Raw genomic sequence first — 26600 nt, 5'->3', positions numbered from 1 at the left:
TTGAGCTCACCAGGCACGGATGACACTGCGCAGATCAGGCTCCCTGCCTCAGAAACGTCTGCTGCTCAGTTTTTGTTTGTTTTTGTTTTGTTGTCTTTAGGGCTAGTTCTTTCTTATGCACACTCTTTAAATATAGCTACTTTCCAAGACTCTGTCATACTTGTTTTCTCTCTCCTTCCACCAGTATTCTCATTATTAACCCGTAATTCAAACAATAAAAGCCTAGCTTCCTTCACCTCCTTCTGGACTCTCTAGTTCTGTAAACAACTCCTTACCTCCCTAGGCTTCAAGGAAGAAAGATTTGAGTCATCTTTGCTTTCTAGTCCTCCCTCAGCCCTTTTACCTCAATGTGATTGTGCTCCTTTCCTGACCCTTCAGGATAAAGAATGCTCCACTCTTCAGGATTCGGCTAGTCTAACATCAGCGGCTTCATTTTTCTTCCCTACCCCACAAGCATGACTCTAAACCTGCCAAACTGACTGGCAGCCCTTCAGGCTCTGGGGCTTAGGACAAGGGCTATAGGCCGTGCTCTCCTACACCTCTAGCTGTGTCCCAGCCCCACCCCTTCGAGATTTTAAACAATACCCCTCCTATGAAGATCTCCCTGCCAGCCCCCTACTCTCCGCCCCCAATCATTCATTAATCAGTACTCTTGTATCAGCTGATTTGCCCTGACTGGTTGAGGTACCCTTTCTCTTCTGTGGGCCTAGACAACCCTGGGCAATTGTGGCTCCACTTTCTACCTGTGTACACTTAGGTCACTCACTTAACCTGCTGCCTCATCCAGTACTGCCCTTAGACCAAGGCACGGGGGATTGTAATAAGGGCCCTGATCTGGCCCTTCTCTGAGTATATCCCTCACCCAGAGTCCATGTCCCTCCTTTCAGACCACAACCCAGATACCCAAGACTCTGAAATTCCCAGCCCAAAGGCCCCTAGCCAGCTTCCAGGGTCTGCACATCCTCTTCGGTGGAGCGACCCGCTCGATGGGTGCTATCCTCAGGATGGAGAGGTGGCCAAAGGGTGGGTATCTGTGGAAGATGTGAACAGAGCTTGGACCTGCAGGCTGGGGGGTCCACATGCGTGAGGTCTGTCCGGGTGTGGGGTGGAGTCATGGAGCGGAAGTGGGCGGGGGATAAGCACACGCTGGGGACTTCCGAGGAGTCTAAGAACTCTGAATTTGAAACTGCCCTTCCAGACTGTTATAAAGGTGTATTTTTCAAGACAAGAAAACAAAGTAGACTTTCCTTAGTTTATTAGTCTGATTTATAACTTCCAAAAATCTAGACTTATAGTAGGTGGGCTTCCAATTGTCCTCCTGCCTGCGACCCTGCAAAAGTTAGGAACAGACGTCCCTTCATCTGCAACGTGAGGACAACATCAACGAGGCTGTGAAGATTAAATAAGATGATGTATGTTATATGCCTAGCACAATACCTGATGCAAAGTCAGTACTTCACAAATGATACTTTTTTTCTCTTACCCTACTGTATTATAATCATTTTTTGTTTTTCTCTCTTCCAATGAAATAAATCACTCGAGAACAAAAACTATTCCTTATTTATCTCTACCCCCAGAGGCAAGCTTAGTGCCCAGAATATAAAAGGTACTCATTAAATGTTTGTGGAATGAATATACGAAGTCCTAGGGAATCTACCTCTACCATCTGTCAACTGTTTACTTCCTTCCTACTGTCAGGGCTGAGTTCAGGTTCTAATGAACTCTTAACTATGCTCCTGCAAGGGCCTCCTAATGGGTATCCCTTTACCAAAACTCTCTGCCCTCCAATAAACTTTCGTAATGGTTCAGGTTATCTTCTAAAAACACTGATGAGACCATGAAAAAGACCTCTACATCTATCGAGGATCTTCCTCTAACCATTCACCCATCCACCAAATATTTGCAGAGTTCCTGCTCACCCAATTAACCAATTGTATAAAAACCTACTCTGTAGCCTTTGGAGAGATTAAAATGAATATGACATTTTCTCTATATTTATGGAATTCACATTCTAGCCTTATAATATAGGCTAAGTGTCTACAGAGTGAAATTCAAAACCTTTGATCAGATCTTAACCATTCATGATGGCAACCTGAGCTGTATCCACCTCCCCTTTGTTATCCTGACTCTGTACCTACAGTGGTACAGCCAGATGAGATTATTCATCCTCACCAGAACTCAGCATGCACTTTCATACTTTGGTAGCTTTGAACTTGGTAATTCTGTGCCACGAACTGCTTTAATGTCTATCAAAACCTTGCTAAGGACAAGTACGATCTCAGAAATATACCATAATCTCTTAGTCATGAGTAAGTGCTCATCCTTCTGCATTCTCATGGCGCTTTGTTCACATTTCCGTAACTACAATTTCACTATATTTTGTGTTATAATTAGCTGTTTAACAGATTGCTCCAGAGGATAGGAAATATGTTTTATTCATCTTTGTATGCATTTTATGACGCCACAAGCATAGTTGCTAATGAAAATACTTTTGCTGAATAAATGAATGAATGGGTAGATGGACAAGTAAATGATGAATAGAGAAGGAGCAAGAAATTTATGGTCTCTGGTCGGGAGATCAGGATTCCATTGTAGGCTTACCACAAACCAGCTGGAACCTTAGGAAAGTCATCAAACCTGAGCTTCAGTAACTGGTTGTCATTAAAAGGAACTAAGATTGTCTCTAAAATATCATCTACTTTAGAATTCTGTTTAAATTTTATGTCTAGGGCAAATACAGAAAAATTTGTGAGACTTGAAGAAAATTGGACATCTGAGAATCTTCCAATGGTAAGATTCTTTACCAACTTAAAAGTTTTTTGCTTTCTAAAAAACAAAAAATTCAAAACCCAGATTAGGTACACACTGAAAGTCAATATTCCTAATGACACTATAGCCACCAGCTCTAGTTCAACGGAACACTTAAGAGGGCCCAAAGACTATCTTGCTTCTTTAATTTCTCACTCTGTTTATATCTTTGGTTGAGTCTCTTTTTCTGTCTTCCCTAATTGTGGCTTCATTTTATTTCCCTTATTGATTATAAACTTTTAACAAAGAATTTTAAAAGTTCGTCTTCGTCTAATAATGTTGACGTGAAAGAAAAACTAAAAATAAGTTCACAAATAGAAGGCATATCTTGATACCTTACAAAAATATAAGTATATATTATATCTTTCTAAATACTAAATATCAAAGCAGATTGCTATTATACAAAACCCTATATTCTTACTGCAAAAACACTTTTTCCTTTCTCTGTTAAGTATTGCAGAAACATTTGAACAGCGTGTTAAGGTAGTCAGAAATGAACACCTTATTATTATTATTTTCATCTTCTACAAATATTAATTAAAGATGTCCTAAGGATAGGAATACCTTAATCAGGACAGAGCACTTTTCATTAGGAAGCTCACAGTGAATAAGTTAGTGAACTGCCAATAAGCACAAAGGGATGCATGTATTAAGATGACTCATGGTTAATCACACTTTCACCACATTTCCCCCAAGTCCTGAAATCTATAGCTGCTCTATAAGCTGTGAGGTTATAAGCTATTTTAGGCAAAGGCCACAATTCATACTGTATATTATCTTCAGCATCCAGCATAGTATCTTCTACAAGTGAGATGCTCAATATTTGTTGTTAATGATGGAAATTGAAGCATTTATAAATATAATCATGGCTTATAAATAAGATACTAAATTATTAGATTCATTTATGAATAAGCAATTAACATATAGGACAGGAGGCTCTCAATAACTCCGTGTTGAAATTATAAGTGGCCCACAAAGGCATACAGACATGCATTCAAGTCTTGTGTGTCTCTAGGAAAGTTACCAACACTCTCTGAGTCCCTATTTTCATTTTTGAAAATGGAGATAAATAATACTAACTTCATTGGGTTGTACTAAAGCACCATCAAGTTAACATATTTAAAGAGTACCAATACAGTATGTAGCACACAGCAGATGCTCACTAACTACAGCTATTTCATGCTCCTAGAAGGGAGAGTACCACATGTAAGTATCAGCTTAAACCTAAGAAAAAAAATTTTTTTGTCAGTATTAAATAAAGGTTCACTTCTGCTTAATCAAGATTGACCAGGGCTTAAGATTCCAGAAAAGGTTACAACAGTTCACTCTGTTGAAGAAGGACAGTCAGATTCTGGCAAACAAAAGCAGAAGGCATAAGAAGCAGTGAATTCATTAACACTCTAGGGCACATACCACCTAAAACATTTCTTTGATCTCAGAGGCTGTCATGTTCTTGGCCAGTTTTTCAAAATCCTTTCCTTTGCCTCTCACCACTTCAGTCTTTCAATGGTCAAGTTTCATCCACCTGGCCTTCATCCAAGAGTGTTTTTCTAACAGGAATTGGGGTGCTTGGGACACCATCTCTAATCTGGCCTCAGAGTTCTACAAGTCTGCTCTGAGTGATTATTTTAAGATCCTAACCTACCTTTATCTAACTGAAGAAAGTCTAAAATATTAAACTGCCTATTCCATTCAATAGAAATAACTTTATAAAGTAATGATTTAATGGGCCTTTGACACAGTCCAGAATGGTAAACATCATCAACAAAAATAAATCTTGAACTAGATGAGATATAAATAGTAAAATGACTCAGAAAATACCCCAAATATTAACATGCTTTGCACTTACTAAATATTTTCCCTTCATTTCCTCACTGTCTCTATTAATACTTACAACTTATAGTTGTACCATAACTCTCACATCTGATTCACTCTAACATCACTCCAGCTGAAAGCAAATTTTTACACTCTTTCATTTGGGATTAGTTAGTACGCTTTATTTCATTCAATGTTGAAATAATCATTTCCTCTGTTTATTCTCATTCCACATGTAGCTTACAGGTCAGTAAGCACAGGGATTAGGACAACGGTCAAACTGTTTTCTAGCTATGTCTGTTATCTTTCTGAATTGGAACTTCAGAATATGACTCTGTTACTTTATTTTAGTAGTTAAAAATTCCCCAAACATCAGCACATAACCATATTTAAATATCAGTCTAGAAACCATACTTTAAATAATTAGTTTTTCAATTTATGTCCAAAGTTACACATGAAATGAATTCTGGATTATGAATGTTTTGAATGTATTTAATTAGATAACAAAGTACACTGCTATTTATCAACCTGACACTTGCAGGCAGATTTAAAATGATATATTTTTGCTATTTCTTCCAAGAGCCTTTCCTCATCTTTGTTGTGAGAGGCTGTCTTGCTCACTGTCGGATGTTTAGCAGCAACCCTGGCCTCTACCCATGAGATACTGGTAGTACACCCCTCCCCTCTGACACCCAAAGGTGTCTTCAGACATTGCCACATGTCTCTCGGGGGTCAGGGGGTGGCACTGCCCTTACTGGAGAACCCCTGCTCTGGAGTCCTAACACTCCTCTCCCTAACGTTCACTAGCAATTACTTATTTTGTATTGTAGGAAACAAATGGTATTAGAAAATTATGATGCTTGTTTATTTTAAGTCTCAGTCAGGTATATGTATATTTTTCCTACAAGTCTCACCTCCTTGCTTCTACTCTTACTCCTCTATATTCTATATTCATTTTCTTATTTATTCGCTCACTCATTCAATAATGTTTCCTGAGCAGTGACTTTTTGCCATGCATGATTCTAGGTACCAGATATGTTGGTCATCAAAACTATTAAGGTTCTTGTTCTCCTGGAGTTTATACTTCTATTCTACATAGTAGTCAGGATGGTCTTTTAAAAATATTCATGAAGAATTGGAGGAGAGATGTCACTGAGAAGAGCGAAGCAGAAAACTCTAAAACTCCATCCCTCCACTATAGCAATGGTTAACTGGCTAGAACTGTTAGAATCAACCTTTTGGAATGCAGGAATCTAATAAAAAACTTACAACTATGGAAATATTTAATAAAGAAACATGCTACTGAATTTTGGAAAGAGAAAATTGTGGTATTTTAATTTACCCACCCACTACCCCCCACTCTCTGGTTTGGTGGCTATAAAGACAACTGCCCACATTCCTGGTGCAGCTTTCTCATGCCAGAGGCAGCAATATGGATCTTGAATCAAAAAATTGTGCTTGTGTGTTTTTACCAGTCTAGTAGCTACCTGAGGGACTGGGCTGAAGTGGCCAGCCAGGTGATATTTATCAAAAGCATTTAAAAGCAAATATATTAGCCTTAGCCACCTGGGGCAGCAAGGGATAACAGATGGGGCAAGGAGTGGGCAGACTGAAAAGCCTCGGAAGGAAGAGACTGGAGAAGCTCATATATGGAGGGATAAAGGCTTTCAAAAGCTCCTCTGTAATGAGGGGAATCTAGAAAAGACCTGAGAAGACCTTCAGCTTTCATTTCTGCCTGACTTCTGGGCTCTGAGCAAGCAGGAAGTGAAAGCTAAGGTAGAGCTATAAAAGGCCTGGCTAAGCCTTGAAGGAAAACTCCCTACACAGAGTCTATCAGTAAAGACCGGGAGAATTTCTTTTACTTTTTTTTGGTTTCAGACATTTAAGGAAATCTCTGTCAAATCACTAACTGATCACTAAGCTAATGGTACAGAGACTTCAGGCAGCACTCAATACAAAAAAAGATAATCTTTATGAAAACAGTTTAGAATAATCTATAAACAACTACAACCCACAACAAGCAACAAGTTCTGGGGAGGGGAGAAAATCTGATTTTTCAGTTACCACATTATAATACTCAAGATATTCAGTTATCCACAACAAACCAATTACTACACATGCAAGGAAATAAGTGTAGTCCATTCACAGGAAAACAAGAAATGAATAGAATCCGCCCCTAAGGAAGCCCAGACACAGGACTTACTAGACAAAACTTTAGATCAACTGTCTCCCTAGCTGCTGGGCCCCTGTCTACCTCTCCCACCTCACCTTGTACTGATTTATGTCTTGTTCACTGTCATCAGTCACACTGGTCATCTTGCTGTTCTTTAGATCATCAGGTATGTTCCTCTTCGGCCCTTAAACATGCTGTGCATTCCCTCTGGGGCACTCTCCTCCTCCTTCTTAGCAGCTCACTCTGCACATTCTGGGCTCCGTTCACATTCTACCTCCTCAGAGGCATCTCTCCTGACTTCCTTATCTATAATAGCTGTGCCCTCCCCCACCTCCCTACCTACTATCAATTTCTGCTCCCTTTAATTGTTCACATCATCACTCTCTGAAATTATTTCAGTTATTTATTTATCTTAGTTACTTATGTACTTGTTTATTGTATGTCTCCCTCACTAGAATGTAAGCTCCTTGGCAGCAGGTACCTTATCTGTGTCGTTTAACTGTGGGTCACCCACCTAGAAGAGGGTGCCAGAGCAGGGCCAAATAAGTATTTATTAAATGAATAAATAAAGACAAGTTATACATGTTGAATGAAAAATAAAAACAAGAAAAGCTTAAAAATTTCCTGTGAGAAGTCTCCCTCAGCTCAGAAATTTTTGCTTATCAGTTGTTTAATAAATCTACTAAAGAAAGTCTTTCCACTGACAAAGCCTCAAATAAGGTGAAAGAGTAATGTCCGACACCACAATAGCTTATTATTTCCATCCTAGGAAAGGAGATCACAGGTGGGGAAGCGAGTGAGCAAACCTCTTTTTCCCCTTTAAGCACCTGCCGGGTCTGGGGTGGGCAGTGTGTCAGTGAGCTGCAGGCAATGCTCTCTGGGTGAACCCCCGTGACCACAAAAGCCCGGCCACTTTTGGTGGTGGTGGTGGTGGTGGTAGACGTGTCCTTGAGATTTCAAAGTAATTCTATCTTTGGCAGAGGTTGAAAAATAGGGCTGGTAGTATAAAAATGCTGCTTAGTATTGCCTTGAGTAAAGAGCAAAGGGACAGTGGACTGACTGCTCTTTGTCTCTTCTTGTTCTGCAATTTTGAACTCAGTCTCCAGAGAAGGGTCTCATCTCTGATTCTGGTAAGGTTCTAAAACAACCTGAGAGAAGAAATGATCCTTAAGTATTAAGCTTATAAACAGTTGTGGGTTTACCCCATTAAGCAATAAATTATTTTTTCTTCTGGATGAAATTGTTTCTAGAACCTATTATATACATCAACTTTTTCAATATATTAGCCACTTAATTTTCTAAAAGATACTACAATGAACTCAGTACATACTGTTTCTGACGTTAAAGAATTTGGGTTCAAAGCCTGGCTTTGCCACTCACCAGCTGGACAAGTTAACACTCTGTGCCTCAGCTTCTTCACCTATAAATAGGGATAATACTAGCAGCTGCCTTAGAAGGTTCTTGTAAGGATTAAATGAATTAATACATGGGATGTACTTAGCACACTGCCTAGTGTACAGTTCTGCATGGAAAATGTTAGCTGCTACTGCTGTGACTACTACTACTATTATTGTTATAGCAATATTTTTTTTCGGTGCCTTAAACTCATTATAAAAGTCTTAAATTACTATAATATGTTACAACCTAGCGATACTTGTTTAAAGGGTGGAGGGTTATTGGTTTTTATATAAAATGGTCCCAGACTGATTTGCAGGAGTGATTTTACATGCTATTTTATAGCTTTTCTATTTTCCTTTGTGAGGTCTCTGATTTTTCACTTCTATTGTTGTTAATCATTTTTCCTATCTCCATCAGCTTCTTTCCACACTTCTTCTGTTATAGAGGGGCATAAAAACCAGTAAACTAAGTTTGTTAGGCATGTGTGTTAGGTAAAAGCTAATATATTCTAAACTAAGTTGGAAAAGCTCTCCTATGAATAGAGAGAAGGAACTTGACTCTGTGGACATCTCATTTGGCCTTTCAGAGGTATTTATTTTTTCTTATTTCCTGATTCTTATATAAATATAAAAAGTTATATGAAAATTAAGTTTCTGGGGAGACCGATGTAACAAAGGTTACACATAAATGTTAAGATCAAAAAGCCTCTGGTTAATTTCAAATAAATACTCATTAAGGTCCTATTATAGCTAGATACTGGAGGAATAAAAATGAATGATATGGTCCTAAACCTCAAGAGGCTTGCAACCTAGGGGGTAGATAACGCACAATTAATGCCAAGATAATGTAGTACAAGATACCAAAGATTTTTACACTGGGTATTATGGGAACCTAGAGGAAGGGCTCTTAGCCTCACCTGGGGATCCAAGGAAAGTTTCCTGAAGAGAATCATGCCTGAGCTGAACCTGGAGGACAGCCAGGTGAAGAAATGTTGAATGGGCTATTGTAAGCACAGGAACAGAAGTCATGAGGTAGGAAGCAGCATAGTGCTTTTTTGAGAGTATGTAGCTGTGTTTGTGTAAAGAACTAATAATTTGATATTAATGTGATTAAAAAAATAGTGAAATGGAAAATGGTGAGAAATGAAGCTAGGAGGTAGACTGAATAGAGGCCAGAGTCACGACAGGCTCTCTTATGCCATGCTGAGAGGCTTGGATGTTGCTTATGAAGAACTGGGGAGCCGTTAACAAAACTTTAAGGAGAAAAATGGCAATTTTCAGATTTTCCTTCTATATGTATAACCCAGACAGAATTGTGAAAGACAGAGAAAAGCTAGAAAAGATTGGAGGAAGGGAGACCAGTTAGGTGTCAGTTGCAATTAATAAACTAGAGATAGTAAAGCCTGAATAAGGGCAAGGTAGTAGTTATGGTGAGGTAGAGAGGGTTCCAGATGTATTTTGAAGATAAAATTGAATGATCCTGGTTTTTTATTAGATGAAAGGGTCCAAGACTGAAAGGAATCAAGGATGACTACCAGATTTTAGGCTCTGAATTACTGCTTAAATGAGAGTACAATTAATGGGAGAGAGAAACAGGACAGTGTTTGGTTTTTTGTTATTGTCATTTTGTTTTTTAAATTTAATTTTGCTTTTGTTTTTTTCTTTTTTAAATAATGGGCATATGAAGATTAGTTCAGATTAAATTTGAGTAAAACAATACAGAAGTCAGAATTGAAGATATAAGTTTTAGAGTAATTAACAAATAGAAGCAAGAAGGTAGATAAGAAGTCCTAGGAAAATGTGTGAAAAGAAGATTAGGAGGAAAACAAACAAAAACAGCAGCGGTACAAGGGTGGGGTGGGACATTGGAATGCCAGTGCTTAAAGAGGGACAGAGGATGCTGGCCTGTGAAGGAACCTGGGAAAGCACACTGAGAGGGACAAGGAGAGGACTGTGCCATGAAAGCCAAGGATGAGTCTCAGACGGGCTGGTCACTAAAGAAACTAAACGCAACTTGTAACAGCTGCATTTTGTGAGCACTCACACGTTCAGTGCTGCTTCATACGACATATCGCCTTTAATCTGTTACCCATGTGCTACAGATGACGAATCTGAAGTTCAGTGAAGATGCATAACTTACCCAAGGTCATAGGGTGAGCTGGCAGAACTGGGATCTGAACCCAGGTCTGCAGGATTACAAAGCCCATGTTCTTAACTCTGCTGGAGTAAAAGAACTTCTTCAGGATGTAACATTATATTATCAATAATAAGGACTGCTATATATTGCTTTGCCAAGGAGCATATCTTAAAACTATCTGATAACCTCAAGGAAATATTTAATATCCAAGGAGGTCATTATACATTTGATCACTTTAATCAATTTTTTGGTGATATCTTTTTTGAAATATTTTTATTTCATAAATACTACACTTGTCAAATCATGAGAACAATAAAGTGCAACACAAGGCAATCCACTCACTAGGGCACTGCTCCAATAAAGCCAAAAGGAAGGTCCTGGACGGACAAGTTAGTGTCCTTCAGAGGAAAGCTAAGCGCCCTGGACTTAGACAACTGAGCCTTCTTAGCTTTCTCACAATTGCTACTACTGGCCTCAAGGAAAATCAGAAAGCATATGCCTAGTTCAGCACAAACCTACCACACACATGTAAAAATTAATTAGAATAGGTATTCTACAGAAGGTTTATTTTAGATGATAAATTATTATCCATTTAAAGATAGAGAATAAGAAAGTCACATTGCTATTATAAAAGTTGTAATTTTCCTATTTCCCACTAGAGGAAGCAATAGCACTGCTCTTACCATTTGGTGGATAAAAGACAGCATATTCTTCTAGTCCTAGTTTTCCTGTAAGAGAAAACCATAGAGAGTTCCAATACGATTAGATAAAATAGAAAAAACCTTAAAAATTAACTAGTTTTTTTGAACGTACTAAACAGTAATGGAATTTTAAAAACTATAGCACAATAGCCTTTCATTTCATTTTATGATATGGAATTAATTTGAAAATATGCCAGCCAATCTTTTGGTATTGACAAATCCTTTCATCAGTTAAAGTCCATAATATAAACTTAAACACTACAAGGTAAGTGATACAAAATAATTAAAAGAACAAAATTTTCAAGCTCCTTAAGCACTTAAGAGCAGCATCTATTTGTAAGCATAGAATTGCTGTGTTAATTATAAGTAATTCTATTCTAGTCATTAAAGTAAGTCCTAAGCTTTGCAATGCCTCATTAGTTTATATTTTTATGGAATGGGCTAAAAAGTTAAAATTAAATGTCTTTCACTATATGGTGGTAATATTTTCTGAATCCCTAAACAATGAGTAGTCTGAGAATGAGGCTAAATATTTGAAATCAGGATTATCTCAGAAAATTAAAGTATATTCACCATAATTAAATGTTTAAGGGAGTTTAAAAAAGTTTTTCCTCAAAACTTTTAAAGGTCTGAGTTTTTCCCATCTTCCACTGAGGTGGTGGAAAAGCAGGTAGCTTTTATCTTGACGGTTTTTCTAACACTGTTGAGCCTACTGAAAAATCACATGCATTTTTGGACTTGGCTTTAAGGTAAGATTTTTAATTAAAAAAAAAATTTTTTTTTTTGTATTTCTCGTTGAGAATTATGGCCGAGAGGAAACGAAGACTGCATGAGCAGTTCAGGTTAGGGTGGAGACAACAAGGACTGATGCTGTGAGTAAGAAGAGAATGAAATGATTGATGGATGGGTAGGCAGGTAGACAGATGGATGGATGGTAGAGAATATCACTGGGCTGGGTGCCAAGAGGCAAGCAGAGTAGATATAAGATATGGTCCTTGAACCATGTGGCTTATAATCCAGACTAAAACAGGAAACATTAAGATACATTTGCTAAATTTTTTGGCACAGGCTTTAAGTGTTTTAGAGGTTTAGAGGAGAGGGAAATTGATGATGGGTTGGTGGACTTGGTGAGTGTGAGACAACAGAAAATGTATATTGGGCTCTGCCCCTGGTTGCTGGCGCAGAGCTCCTGAAACCCTTGTAATTTCCTAAGTGATAAGAGCACTAGGAGCTTCTCTTATTCTAATATTCGTCTTTGATGTTGTCTCTGACACAAGGCTTCTGAAACCCTTGTAAATTCCTAAATGATAAGAGCATTAGGAGCACCTTTTGTTCTATGGGGTGACTCTCAGTGGGCCCCTGAATGGGGGCTGGTCACCAAAAAGACCAAGCCATGATTAGCAGCTTGGAATTTTCAGCCCCACCCTCTCATACTCCAGAGGGACTGGAAATGGAGTTTAAGAACCGATCATGCCTATGTGAGGAAGACTCCATAAAACCCCAATAGTAGGGGGTTCAAAGAGCTTCCAGGTGAGCAAACACATCAACACTGGGAAGACGATGCACCCCAACTCCATGGGGACAGATGCTCCTTGCTCACAGTCCTCCCAGACGGAGCTCTACATATCTCTCACCTGGCTGTTCATTTGTATTCTTTGCCATGTCCTTTAATAAACGGGTAAACGTTTATTAAAACGTCCCTGAGTTCTGTGGGCCGTTCTAGTAAATTAATCAAACCCAAGGAGAAGTTTGTTGCAACCTCGAATCTATACCCAGCTGGTCAGAAGCACAGGTGATAACCTAGGCTTATGACTAGTATCTGGAGAGAGAGAGAGAGTGTGTGTGTGTGTATAAGAGCAGTTTTGTGGGACTGAGTCCTTAACCTATGGGATCTGACAACAACTCTAGGTAGAGTGTTAGAATTGAGTTAAACTGTAGGATACCCAGGTGGTGTCAATCAAGACTTGCTTGTTATTGTGGGGAAAACTCCCTACATATGTGCGACCAAAAGTGTCAGAAGTGAAGTATTTTGTGTGAGTAGTAAAGTAAACACACAGAAGCAAAACACAGTAGGAAAGAACTGGGTTTGTCCCCACACAGAAGGAAATAATCTGAGTTTTTCTGATACTGTGAGATATAGGCCAGTTCTTCAACAAACTATGATTTTGGGGGTGGGGGAGTAGGAATCCCTCCATGTTTTGGGAATATATAGAGGCTTAGAATGAATATGATAATGTGGAATGAACAGGGAATCAAAGTTAGCTAGGTTAAGACAGGATCAGCTAATGGAGGGCCTTAAAAATCTTGGCTGAATTTAGAGGTAAGTCCATTAGATAATTAAGTTCTACAATCAGTTTTTCAGCAGATGATGTTAAAGAAACAAACAAGTAAACCAAATGTTTCTATCAATTCAGTGTAGAAGCAATGTAACTGAGAGAGCCTCGAAGTGGAAGGAGCCTGCCCCTGTCTTAGGGCAGGGGTTGTAATAATCAGGCAGACAGCTGGACTTCGGAGATACAGGACAAAGAGCATCTTTCTTCACGGAAACAGAAGAACGACCATACACTATAGGCTTATAAGCTTTCAGTGCTGGGTGTTCACTACTTAATAAAAAGGAGAAATCAGGGAAAGGCTTCTAGCTGAAATTAGTTCAACTGTCAAGTGACAGCAGGATACTGAAATAGCATTATCTTGTAGGCAGCTAGTGATAAAGAGAAGAAAGCACTAAAATAGAAATTAGAAAGCTAATAGCATATAAATTATATCAAACTTTTAAGTGTGGTGTAACATTTTGAGAGAAGGAATAAAGAAAGCAAAAAAAAAAAGCAAATTCAAGTGATAAACTCATAGTTAGAAGGGTAAATAAAAGTCAACAGATATGGCAAAAACAGTAACAGAGGGGAGTGCAAACAGGAAAAATAAAGAAGGTAATTTTAAATGCTGTTTTGGGGAACCGCTTTCCTGTGATCTGTGATGAGCTGCCTGGGCACTGATGTTAAGTGGGAGTGGAAGGATGGTTACGATAACCTGAGAGATATCTTATTAAACAGTCTACAACAAAAATTTTGACAACACCAATGTATGCTATAAAATAAACAGTCTTGGCATAATTATGTAAGTGTTAAAGAATACTTCCTTTACGTTACTAAGATTTTACCTCTTATGTATGATTTCGGTGGTGAAGCACTGTTGTATGCAAAGTGACCCAACACAGATGTATCTCGGGAAAAACAAAGTAATACCTGGGTACAATATTGGAAAAAAACAAACAATTAAGCAGTGTTTTAAAACAGGTAATTCATTGCTGCTTCTGCTTTTAGGCCCTGAGGTAGAATCTTTCAAGTTCAGTACTGTGCCTCTCCATGGGAAGAGTGCCCTCTATTGGCACACCTACGGTAAGTGTTAGAGTAGACACCAAGTAAGACGCCCAAAGTTCATCCAAAGATTTCTCACTGTTAGTCACCTAAACCTTGAACAACAGCAGAAAATGCAAGTTACTAACTACCAGTTGATTCTTTTAGCATATTTTTTATCTGGAAAAAAGAACCTGCTGGAAGAAATTTAATAAGATAAGAAATGTAGAGGAAGACCCTAGGTAACTACAGTGGCATAGAGCAGTTTGGAAAGTGCAGGAAACTGGAACTAGGCTCATTGTTGGGATACAGCAGCTGGCAGTGAGCATGTCAGGGTGAGAGGGAAGGCAATTCATGATATCTAGAAGGGATCAGCAGCTGTAGAACAAGCGGCAGCCCAACACAGGTTTGAAGCTGGTTGTCCTGACCAGCAGGGAGAGTATGGCAACGCTTCCTGGAGATGAAAATAGGTAGGACAGAAAGTCAAAATCAAAGATGTCCTGTAGGAGGAACTAGATTGTTGATACCAGCCTGGAATTTGGGGGCAGGGAACCAAACCCAGGAAGGTGATTAGTGACAGGAAATCTGGGTCCTGGTATTAGAAGACCTGGGATTCAAAAGACATTACTGAGAAAAGACTTCAGGAATAACAGGAAAAGGCAGAAGCCCAGTTAAGGGAACACAAAGTCAGGGCTGAACTAGCAGCAGGAGTGAATGAAGAGGGGAACCCTGTGTTCGAGACATGAGAAAGGGACCCAGCTTTAGAGAAAGGATAGATATGGAGACTGGGCATCAGTCAGGCCCCGTGGTGAGATTGCCACTGATATACATTTTTTTAAAGCTCTATTGGAATATAATTGCCACTGATATATTTTTATATTTTAAAAGACTATGCAAGCAATAAATGTTTATGATAAAAATTAGAAAAACAGTTAGAAATACAGATAATCAGAAAGGAGAAAAAATACCCACAACACTACCAGTGTTAATATTTTGATGTATATCCTTCCAGACTGTTCTTATACATACATACATAAATTTTTCAAACAAAATAGGACTATGCATACTATTCTATATTCTACTTTCTCGCAATATTATAAAATAAGTATTTTCTACCCACATTTTTTAATGCTGCAGAATATTCCACTATATGATGAACAACAGTTTATTTAATCTGTCTTTTATCGTTGAATACTTAATTATTTCCACTTTTCCCCAGCTATAAACAATGTTGCAGTGAACTTCCCTATAGCTAAATATTTATATACACCTTTATTTAAATTCTTAAAACTGACTAGCTGTCTGGTCAAAGTGATTGGTGTTTTAAATCTAAAACTTCTGATACACATTGCCAAACTGCCCTCCCAAAAGGTTGTTTTAGTTTTTAACATAGACAGCAGTAACAGAGCGCACATTTTCTCTTATTCTCATCAAAATGGTTTATTATCATTTTATAGGTAAAAGTGCTTTAATTACTAACGAGGCTGAACACTTTTCCATCTGCATTTCTTTTTTTTTTTTTTTATTTGGTTGCACTGGGTCTTAGTTGCGGCACATGGGCTTCTTAGTTGTGTCATGTGAACTCTTAGTTGCAGCATGCAAGTGGGATCTAGTTCCCTGACCAGGGAGCAAACCTAGACCCCCTGCATTGGAAGCACAGAGTCTTTTTTTTTTTTTTAATAAATTTATTTATTTATTTTATTGGCTGTGTTGGGTCTTTGTTGCTGTGCATGGGCTTTCTTTAGTTGCGGTGAGCGGGGACTACTCTTCGTTGTGGTGCGCGGGCTCCTCATTGCCGTGGCTTCTCTTGTTGCAGAGCACAGGCTCTAGGCACGTGGGCTTCAGTAGTTGCAGCACATGGGCTCAATAGTTGTGGCTCACGGGCTCTAAAGCGCAGGCTCAATACTTGTGACGCACAGGCTTAGTTGCTCCGCAGCATGTGGGATCTTCCTGGAGTGGGGATCAAACCCGTGTCCCCTGCATTGGCAGGTGGATTCCCAACCACTGCGCCACCCAGGAAGCCCATCTGCATTTCTTTTGTTATTTTCCAGTTCATCATCTTTAGTACAGTTTAAAATTGATATTTTTAAAAGTATTGATTTTTAAATTTTTATACACTAAGGATGCTAACCTTTGGTCTAATTATATATTATAAATGGCTTTGCTCAATAATTTATTAATTATTTTTGACACAGAGATATTTTAAATTTTTATATGCTCAAATCTACCAATACGTTCATGCTTAGAAAGTCCCTTCCCACATTTAAAATATTCTATACATATTCACCTAAATTATGACAGCCATTTTTGTTTTTCATCAAATATTTCTGGTTCATCCCCTTTGGAAACATATGTCAGCTTATCTTTTCTGGCCACTTTAGTGTTAAGTGTGGCCATGTAATTTGCTCTTTACTCAATGAAACAGATATGTGTCACTTAAAAGTTTCCAAACAGAAGCTTCAAGAACCAGAGTAGTTAACCAGGTTCCCTCTTTCCCTCTGCATGGAAACCACTGGTGTTCCAGAGAGTGGTTATGCCATCCGCCTGGGTCCTGGAGCGAGGATGACACAGAGCTACATCCCTATCCTATGTGGGATGGATGTGACCATGAGCAGGAAATAAACCTTTGTTGTTTTAAGCCATTGAGATTTTAGATTTGCATGTTGCCACAGTATAATCTAGTGAATCGTGACTAAAACAGGAAATTTTGCCTAGCATTTTGATAGATTCATTTTGTGGTAAAATCATAAACCCATCTGGAATTTATTTTGAAACTTGACTGCCGGAATTCATATTCTACGCCTAGACGTACTAGCTGTGTGACAATGGGCAAGTTCCTGGACTTCTCGGTGTCTCAGCTTCCTCTGTGTATACAATAATAATACCTACATCAAAGTCTATTGTGGGGATTAATTAATACACATAAAGTGCTTAAAGCAGTGCCTAGCACATGGTATTACTACAATGTTAGCTACAATTACTACTACTACTACTGTTATTACTTTAAATTTTATTCTATATTCTGTAGCCCGCCCAACGTATTTATTTTTTTCACCTCTCAGTTGTCTCTTTATTTTTATTTATTTTTTATTGGAATATAATTGCTTTACACTCTTGTACCAGTTTCTGAGGTACACCAAGGTAAATCATCTGTATTCATACACATATCCCCATAACCCCTCCCTCCCTCGACTCCCCCCCACCCTCCCCGTCCCAGTCCTCCAAGGCAACATCCATCACTGAGCTGAACTCCCTTTGTTATACAGCAACTTCCCACTGGCTATCTATTTTACAGTTGGTAGTATATAAACGTCTATGCTACTCTCTCACTTCATCTCAGCTTTCCCTTCACCCCCCACCCCCCCAAACCTCGAGATCTCCAGTCCACTCTCTGCATCTGCGTCCTTATTCTTGTCTTGTCACTGAGTTCATCAGTACCATTTTTAGATTCCACATATGTAAGTTAGCATACAATATTTGTCTTTCTGACTTACTTCATTCTGTATGACAGACTCTAGGTCTATCCACCTCATGACATATAGCTCCATCTCATTCCTTTTTATAGCTGAGTAATATTCCATTGTATATATATGCTACATCTTCTTTATCCATTCATCTGTTGATGGGCATTTTGGTTACTTCCATGTCCTGGCTATTGTAAATAGTGCTGCAATAAACATTATGGTACATGTTTCTTTTGCGATTATGGTTATCTCTGGGTATATGCCCAGTAGTGGGATTACTGGATCATATGGTAGTTCCGTTTTTAGTTTTTTAAAGAAACTCCAAACTGTTTTCCATAGTGGCTGTACCAACTCACATTCCCACCAACAGCGCAGGAGAGTTCCCTTTTCTCCACACCCTCTCCAACATTTGTTGTTTCCAGATTTTGTGATGATGGCCATTCTGATCGGTGTGAGGTGATACCTCATTGTGGCTTGGACTTGCATTTCTCTGATGATGAGTGATGTTGAGCATCTTTTCCTGTGTTTGTTGGCCATATGTATGTCTTCTTTGGAGAAATGTCTATTTAGATCTTCCGCCCATTTGTGGATCGGGTTATTTGCTTTTTTGGTATTAAGCTGCATGAGCCGTTTGTATATTTTGGAGGTTAATCCTTTGTCCGTTGTTTTGTTGGCAACTATTTTTTCCCATTCTGAGGGTTGCCTTCTAGTCTTGTTTATGATTTCTTTCGCTGTGCAAAAGCTTTTAAGTTTCATGAGGTCCCATTTGTTTATTCTTGATTTGATTTCCATGATTCTAGGAGGTAGGTCAAAAAAGATCTTGCTATGATATCTCACAGAGTGTTCTGCCTATGTTTTCCTCTAGGAGTTTTATAGTGTCTGGCCTTACATGTAGGTCTTTAATCCATTTGGAGTTTATTCTTGTGTATGGTGTTAGGAAGTGTTCTCATTTCATTCTTTTACATGTTGCTGTCCAGTTTTCCCAGCACCACTTATTGAAGAGGCTGTCTTTTTTCCATTGTATATTCGTGCATCCTTTGTCAAAGATAAGCTGCCCATATGTGTTTGGGCTCACCTCTGAGTTCTCTATTCTATTCCATTGATCTTCCTTTCTATTTTTGTGCCAGTACCATACTGTCTTGGTCACTGTGGCCTTGTAGTATAGTTTGAAGTCAGGAAGCCTGATTCCACCAACTCCATTTTTCCTTCTCAAGATTGCTTTGGCTATTCGGGGTCTTTTGCGTTTCCATACAAATCGTAAGATTTCTTGCTCTAGTTCTCTGAAAAATGCCATTGGTAATTTGATCGGGATTGCATTGAATCTGTAAATTGCTTTGGGTAGGATAGTCATTTTCACAATGTTGATTCTTCCAATCCAAGAACATGGTATGTCCCTCCAACTGTTTGTGTCATCTTTGATTTCTTTCATCAGTGTCTTGAAGTTGTCTGCATGCAGATCTTTTGCCTCCTTAGGCAGGTTTATTCCTAGGTATTTTATTCTTTTTGTTGCCATGGTAAATAGGAGAGTTTCCTTAATTTCTCTTTCTGCTCTTCCATTGTTAGTGTATAGGAATGCAAGAGATTTCTGTGCATTAATTTTGTATCCTGCTACTTTACTAAATTCATCAATTAGTGCTAGCAGTTTTCTGGGAGAGTCTTTAGGGTTTTCTATGTATAATATCATGTCATCTGCAAAGAGTGACAATTTCACTTCTTATTTTCCAATTTGGATTTCTTTATTTCTTTTTCTTCTCTGATTGCTGTGGCTAAAACTTCCAAAACTATGTTGAATAATAATGGTGAGAATGGGCACCCTTGTACTGTTCCTATTCTTAGAGCAAATGCTTTGTTTTTCACCATTTAGAACGATGTTGGCTTTTGGTTTCTCATATATGGCTTTTATTATGTTGAGGTAATTTCCTTCTATGCCCATTTTCTGGAGAGCTTTTATCATAAATGGATGTTGAATTCTGTCAAAAGCTTTTTCTGCATCTATTGAGATTATCATATGGTTTTCATCCTTCAATTTGTTGATATGATGTATCACGTTGATTGATTTGCATATATTGAAGAATCCTTGCATTCCAGGGATAAACCCCACTTGATCATGGTGTGCGATCTTTTAAATGTGCTGTTGGATTCTGTTAGCTAGTATTTTGTTGAGGATTTTTGCATCTATATTCATCAGTGATATTGCCCTTTAATTTTCTTTTTTTGTGACACCTTTGCCTGGTTTTGGTATCAGGGTGATGGTGGCCTCGTAGAATGAGTTTGGGAGTATTCCTCCTTCTGCTATATTTTGGAAGAGTTTGAGAAGGATAGCTGTTAGCTATTCTCTAAATGTTTGATAGAATTCGCCTGTGAATCCGTCTGGCCCTGGGCTTTTGTTTGTTGGGAGATTTTTAATCACTGCCTCAATTTCCGTACTTGTGATTGGTCTGTTCATAGTTTTATTTCTTCCTGGTTCAGTCTTGGAAGACTGTATTTTTCTAAGAATTTATCCATTTCTTCCAGGTTATCCAATTTATTGGCATATAGTTGCTTGTAGTAGTCTCTCATGATCTTTTGTATTTCTGAGGTGTCCGTTGTTACTTCTCCTTTTTCATTTCTAATTCTGTTGATTTGCATCTTCTCCCTTTTTTTCTTGATGAGTCTGGCGAATGGTTTATCAATTTTGTTTATCTTCTCAGAGAACCAGCTTTGAGTTTTACTAATTTTTGCTATTGCTTGCTTCCTTTCTTTTTCATTTATTTCTGATCTGATCTTTATGATTTCTTTCCTTCTGCTCACTTTGGGGTTTCTTTGTTCTTCTTTTTCTAATTGTTTTAGGTGTAAGGTTAGGTTGTTTATTCAATAATTTTCTTGTTTCTTAAGGTAGGACTGTATTGCTATAAACTTCCCTCTTAGAACTGCTTTTGCTGCATCCCATAGGTTTTGGGTTGTTGTGTCTTCATTGTCATTTGTTTCTAGATATTTTTTGATTTCCTCTTTGATTTCTTTAATGATTTCTTGGTTGTCTAATAGGGAAATGTTTAGCCTCCATGTGATTGTATTTTTTGCAGTTTTCTTCCTGTAATTGATTTCTAGTCTCATGGTGTTGTGGTCTGAGAAGATGCTTGATATGATTTCAATTTTCTTGAATTTGCCAAGGTTTGATTTGTGACCCAAGATGTGATCTATCCTGGAAAATGTTCCATGTGCACTTGAGAAGAAAGTGTATTCTGTAGTTTATGGATGGAATGTCCTATAAATACCAATTAAGTCGAGATGGTCCAATGTGTCATTTAAAGCTTGTGTGTCCTTATTTACTTTCTGTTTGGATGATCTGTCCATTGATGTAAGTGGGGTGTTCATGTCTCCCACTATTATTGTGTTACTGTCGATGTCCCCTTTTATGGCTGTTAGCATTTGCCTTATGTATTGAGGTGCTCCTATGTTAGTTGCATAGATATTTACCATTGTGATATGTTCTTCTTGGATGGATCCCTTGATCATTATGTAGTGTCCTTCCTTGTCTCTTGTAGTAGTCTTTACTTTAAAGTCTAATTTGTCTGATATGAATATTGCTACTCCAGCTTTCTTTTGACTTCCATTTGCATGGAATATCTTTTTCCATCCCTTTACTTTCAGTCTATATGTATCCCTTGGTCTGAAGTGGGTTTCTTGTAGGCAGCATATAGAAGGGTCTTGTTTTTGTCTCCATTCAGCCAGTCTGTGTCTTTTGGTTGGAGCATTTAATCCATTTACATTTAAGGTGATTATTGACATGTGTGTTCCAATTACCATTTTCTTAATTGTTTTGGGTTTGTATTTGTAGGTGTTTTCCTTTTCTTGTGTGTCGTACTTAGAAAAGTTCCCTTAGCATTGTTGTAAGGCTGGTTTGGTAGTGCTGAATTCTCTTAACTTTTGCTTGTCTGGAAAGCTTTTGATTTCTCCATCGAATCTGAATGAGATTCTTGCTGGGTAGAGTATTCTTGGCTGTAGGTTTCTCTCTTTCAGGACTTTCAGTATATCCTGCCATTCCCTTCTGGCCTGCAGAGTTTCTGCAGAAAGGTCAGCTGTTATCCTTATGGGTTTTCCCTTATATGTTATTTGTTGCTTTTCTCTTGCTGCTTTTAATATTTTTTCTTTGTGTTTAATTGTCGTTAGTTTGATTACTATGTGCCTTGGTGTATTTCTCCTTGGGTTTATTCTGTATGGGACTCTCTGTTCTTCTTGGACTTGGTTAATTATTTCCTTTCCCATGTTGGGGAAGTTTTCCACTATAACCTCCTCAAGTATTTTCTCAGACCCTTTCTTTTTTTCTTTTTCTTCTGGGATGCCTATGATTCGAATGTTGGTATGCTTACTGTCATCTCTGAGGTCTCTGACACTGTCTTCCATTCTTTTTACTCTTTTTTCTTTTTCCTGCTCTGTGGCATTTATTTCCCGTATTCTATCTTCCAACTCACTTATTCGTCCTTCTGCCTCAGTCATTCTGTTTGTTATACTATCTATAGTATTTCTAATTTCAGTTATTTTGTTATGCATTGCTGTTTGTTTGTTCTCTAGCTCTTCTGAATTCTTATGAACTGTTTCTTGTACTTTCTCTATTTTGTTATTGAGATTTTATATCATTTTTACTATCATTACGCTGAATTCTTTTTCAGGCACTTTTCCTATTTCCTCTTCATTTATTTGGTCTTGTGGGTTTTTTTCCTGCTCCTTTGCCTGCATGGTGTTTCTTTGTTTCCTCATGGTAGTCCAAACTTCTGGGGTTGCTTGTCCCGGCAACAGAGGCATTTATAGAAGACTGTCCAAGCCCCAGACTAATGTCTGAGTGTTGGGTTAAACAAATACTAAGTCTAGGAAACACACACATGTATAAGACACAATTACTGAATCCATTAGGACATAAGGCTCTGGAAAGACCCGACAGAAGAACCCTTGTATGCTATCAGATATTCAAAGAGAAACCCAACAGAAATTCAAAACCAAAACAGAACAAAACAGAAACAAAAGCAAAAGCAAACAAACAAATAAATAACACCGTACACTTGCAAACACAAATCCAGGGACATACTGAAAACTAGGATCAAATATAGAAAAGAGCTAGATTACCACCAGACAGAATGGAGATTCTCAGAATGAAATTAGACAATTGTACTAAGAACTAAGATAAAGACAAAAACCTAATATTAAATACCAAGGCGGTGTGTCATCTGGAGAATAGAGCAAGGAGTCTGAGCAGATCGATAGTGTTGCTTATATGTTAAGACAAAATAAATTAAAAATGGATGGAAGACAGGGGAACAGAAGATCATAGTGTGCCTGGAAATATGTAAATAAAAAGAAGGGAATAGAAATGTATAAAGGATAGAGATGAAAGGAAGGTAGGAGAGATATATAGTCTGTACTACCAAAAACTTAGCGAGAAATAGAAGTATATAAAAAGGCTAAAAATAAAAATAGAATAAAAAATATGTTATAAAATTTGTAGATCCCTTAGGACTAAGATCATAATTAATAAAAAAAAAAAAAACTGGAACTGATCCCAGAATGGACCAGTTCAATAGAACTGATACTCATATTTCTGTTTCCTTAGAGTCTCAGCTGTAAGTGTGCTTCTACTTGCCTTGAGTTTTTTGTATTATTCTGTGACCAGCAGAGCTTCCTTTATTGTTCTTCTGTAAGCTTTGGTGTGTGGGGAGGGAGAGGGTACAGTAGTGGCTCCTGCCCCTGGGAGTGAGTGAGCAGTGGCACTCTGTTGTTTCAGTTGGGCTTGGAGGTGCCTGTTGCAGAGGGGCGCCGGTGGCTCAGGTGTAAACAGAATATCTCAGAGTTGGGCCTCTCTCCGGGCTTCTTTCTTTTCAGCAGCTTCCCTGCTGCCGGCATTCCAAGGGGTTTTAAGCTAGCCCCACCCGAGGGCCTGAGGGTCCCTGTTATCCCTGAGTGCCTTAGGTGGCCCACAGGGGTCCTTCCACTGCCTGCTGCAGGCGCAGAAAGAGAGAGAGAGGCTATGCCCGTGGCTCCTCCCCACCCGCCCATGAGCCTGCAGCATCCAGCTGCCATCATGGCCGGGTGGCTCTCAGGGGCAGGCCCTCCTCGCCGCGGACCTCTTCCCTCCTGTCCTCTTGGTCTGTCACCTTACTGGCAACAATTTTTCTCACCCTGAACCAGCTCTCCAGTTCCCACGCTCCTGCTCCCAGACCCTCTGTTCAGCCGTGAATCGACGTCTCAGTCTGGGAATGCTGAGCTCTGGTGCAGACCCTCTGTGTGTTTCTCACTCCCTCCCATCTGCCACAGCTCAGCCGCTTCCCCCTCTTTGAGCTGTCATAGATGCCTCCCTACCAGTTATGTCAGGATCCTTGTGGTCCTTCCTGGTGTCCGAGGTCGTCTGCTGGTGTTCAGTTGGTTCTCTGTGGGATTTATTGCGTCTTTTGGTGCGCTCCCAATGTATCTGTGGAGAGGGATGCATTCCACGTCCCTCTACTTCACCGCCATCTTTTCCCATCTCCCCCCCAGTATATTTAATTTTGGGTTTTTATTTCTATGGTTTAAGATTATCATGTTTCTTCACCATGACATTTTGTTTATCCTCATTTCTGGAAAATTCTCAGCCATTATCTTTTTGAATGATGCCTCTCTCACATTCTCTATTCACTTCTACCTGACTCCTACAGATCTAAGATTGATCAACAGTTATTCAACCTACATCTCTCTTAATTACTTCCATCCCTCTATGCTCCATTCTGGATGACTGCCTCAGACTTTTTTTTTTTTTTTAATCAGTTCACTAATTCTTTCCTTTTGTTTCTACTATGTACCAGGCACTGTTACAGCTGCTTGGTGCTTGGGATACAACAAAGGAAACAGACAAACAAATAACCTCCCTTGTGGAGCTTAATTATGGTGTGGGGTAATAAATAGCAAACATTATAAATACTACATTATATGATGTATTAGGTGGTAAGTGCTATGGGAAAAAAGCAAAGGGGAAGGTTGAGTGCCATTTTAAAAAGAATGGTCAGGGTGGGCTTCATTGAGAAAACATCTGATCAAAGACTTTATTTACTTATTTTTAAAATTTATTTATTTATTTATTGGCTGTGTCAGGTCTTCGTTGCCACATGCAGGCTTTCTCTAGTTGCAGACAGCGGGGACTACTCTTTGTTGTGGTGCGCGAGCTTCTCATTACAGTGGCTTCTCTTGTTGTGGAGCACAGGCTCTAGGCACACAGGCTTCAGTAGTTGCAGCACATGGGCTCAACAGTTGTGGCTCGAGGGCTCTAGAGTTCAGGCTCAGTAGTTGTGGCGCATGGGCTTAGTTGCTCCGCGGCATGTGGGATCTTCCTGGACCAGGGCTAGAACCCGTGTCCCCTGCATTGGCAGGTGGATTCTTAACCACTGCGCCACCAGGGAAGCCCCCTGATTAAAGACATTAAGGAACTTGAGGAAGTGAACATATTGATATCTGGGGGAAGGGCATGCCAGTCAGAAGAGCCAATAATTGCAAAGGTGCTAAGGCAGGAATATGCCTGATGTGTGGGAGGAACAGCATGGATACAAGTGTGGCTGGAGCAGATGAGTGGAAAGAGACATGTGAGAGGGGTAAAAAGAGGCCAAATTATGCAAGGCATTGTGGGCCATTGTCAGGATACTGGCTTTTATTGGAAGTGAAATGGAGATCCACTGCAGGGTTCTCAGCAGAGGAGTGAAATGACCTAACTTATTTTATCAGGATCAGTCTAGCCACTGTGAGGAGAACTGGCCATGTGGGACAAGGGCAGAAGCAGGGAGGCCCTGTAGAAGACTACTGACAGTGGCTGGGACTAAGATGGTGGCAGTATGCAGTGGTCACTGGGATGTGCCACCCAGATCCCTTTTCAGGAATAAAGGACTTATGTCGCCTGGCTCTTTATTTTCCATTATATAGATTCCAAATGATTATTTCTCATATTTAAAAGAGTAAATGATTTCAATATTTTATTTGGTAAACAGGCATTTGATTGAATTATAGTTCTAATGGTTTTCAGTTAATTCCTTTGAGTTTCTATATTTGATGTAATTTTGTATCCTTTCCGGTACCTATAACTTTATTTTTCTTATCTTATTCATTGGCTAGAAATTCCAAAATGACTCATACTTTCCTTGTTTTAGTGGGGACATCTCTAGTATTTCAACATTAGATAACATTAACTTACATTAAGATGACAAATGTTGGTTTCACATAAATATTATTTATAAGTCAAGAAAATATACTTCCGTTCTAGTGTATAAAGAGGTAGTACAAAAAAAGGATGTTAGGTTGCATAAAAATGTGAATATACTTAACACTGCTGAATTATACACTTAAAAATGGTTAGAACAGTAAATTTTATGTAGTGGGTTCCTTTTTACCACAATTAAAAAAAATACATTATTAACTATGTTTGGTGCATCTACTGACATAATCACATAGTTTTTTTATTGAGGCATAATTGACATATAACATTATATTAGTTTCAGGTATATAACTTAATGATTCAATATTTGTATATATTGTGAAATTGTCACAATCATAACATTTTTACTTTTAGATCTGTAAATATGATCAATATTTGCCAATAATTTTGTAAATCATTAGGTTCTAAAAAATTCTAAATCCATATAATGTTATCAAACAAGTAAATAATGTTAATCTCTTCTCTTGTCAAACCTTTCTGTACCACTGTGGCCTCCAAAGATACCTATACCGTAATCCCTGCAACCTGTGGACATGCTACTAACTTACA

The 26600-nt window shown here is 38.7% G+C and overlaps 1 protein-coding gene across 1 annotated transcript in view; it reads right to left on the bottom strand.

Annotated features, from left to right (window-relative positions):
- The window catches only part of TBC1D19 (TBC1 domain family member 19), a 142861-nt gene that overhangs the window by 22798 nt on the left and 93463 nt on the right, over positions 1–26600 (bottom strand). Inside the window, exons 14-15 of the mRNA XM_057727769.1 lie at positions 14189–14273; positions 11014–11058 (exon numbers count right to left, since the gene is read on the bottom strand). Of these exons, the coding sequence (XP_057583752.1) occupies positions 11014–11058; positions 14189–14273 (130 nt within the window). The remainder of the gene's footprint in view (positions 1–11013; positions 11059–14188; positions 14274–26600) is intronic.

The sequence above is a fragment of the Hippopotamus amphibius genome, chromosome 3 (assembly GCF_030028045.1).
Source record: "Hippopotamus amphibius kiboko isolate mHipAmp2 chromosome 3, mHipAmp2.hap2, whole genome shotgun sequence".
NCBI lineage: Eukaryota > Metazoa > Chordata > Mammalia > Artiodactyla > Hippopotamidae > Hippopotamus > Hippopotamus amphibius.
Note: the sequence above shows the minus strand (reverse complement) of the source record. Positions and strands in the feature narration are given on the sequence as shown.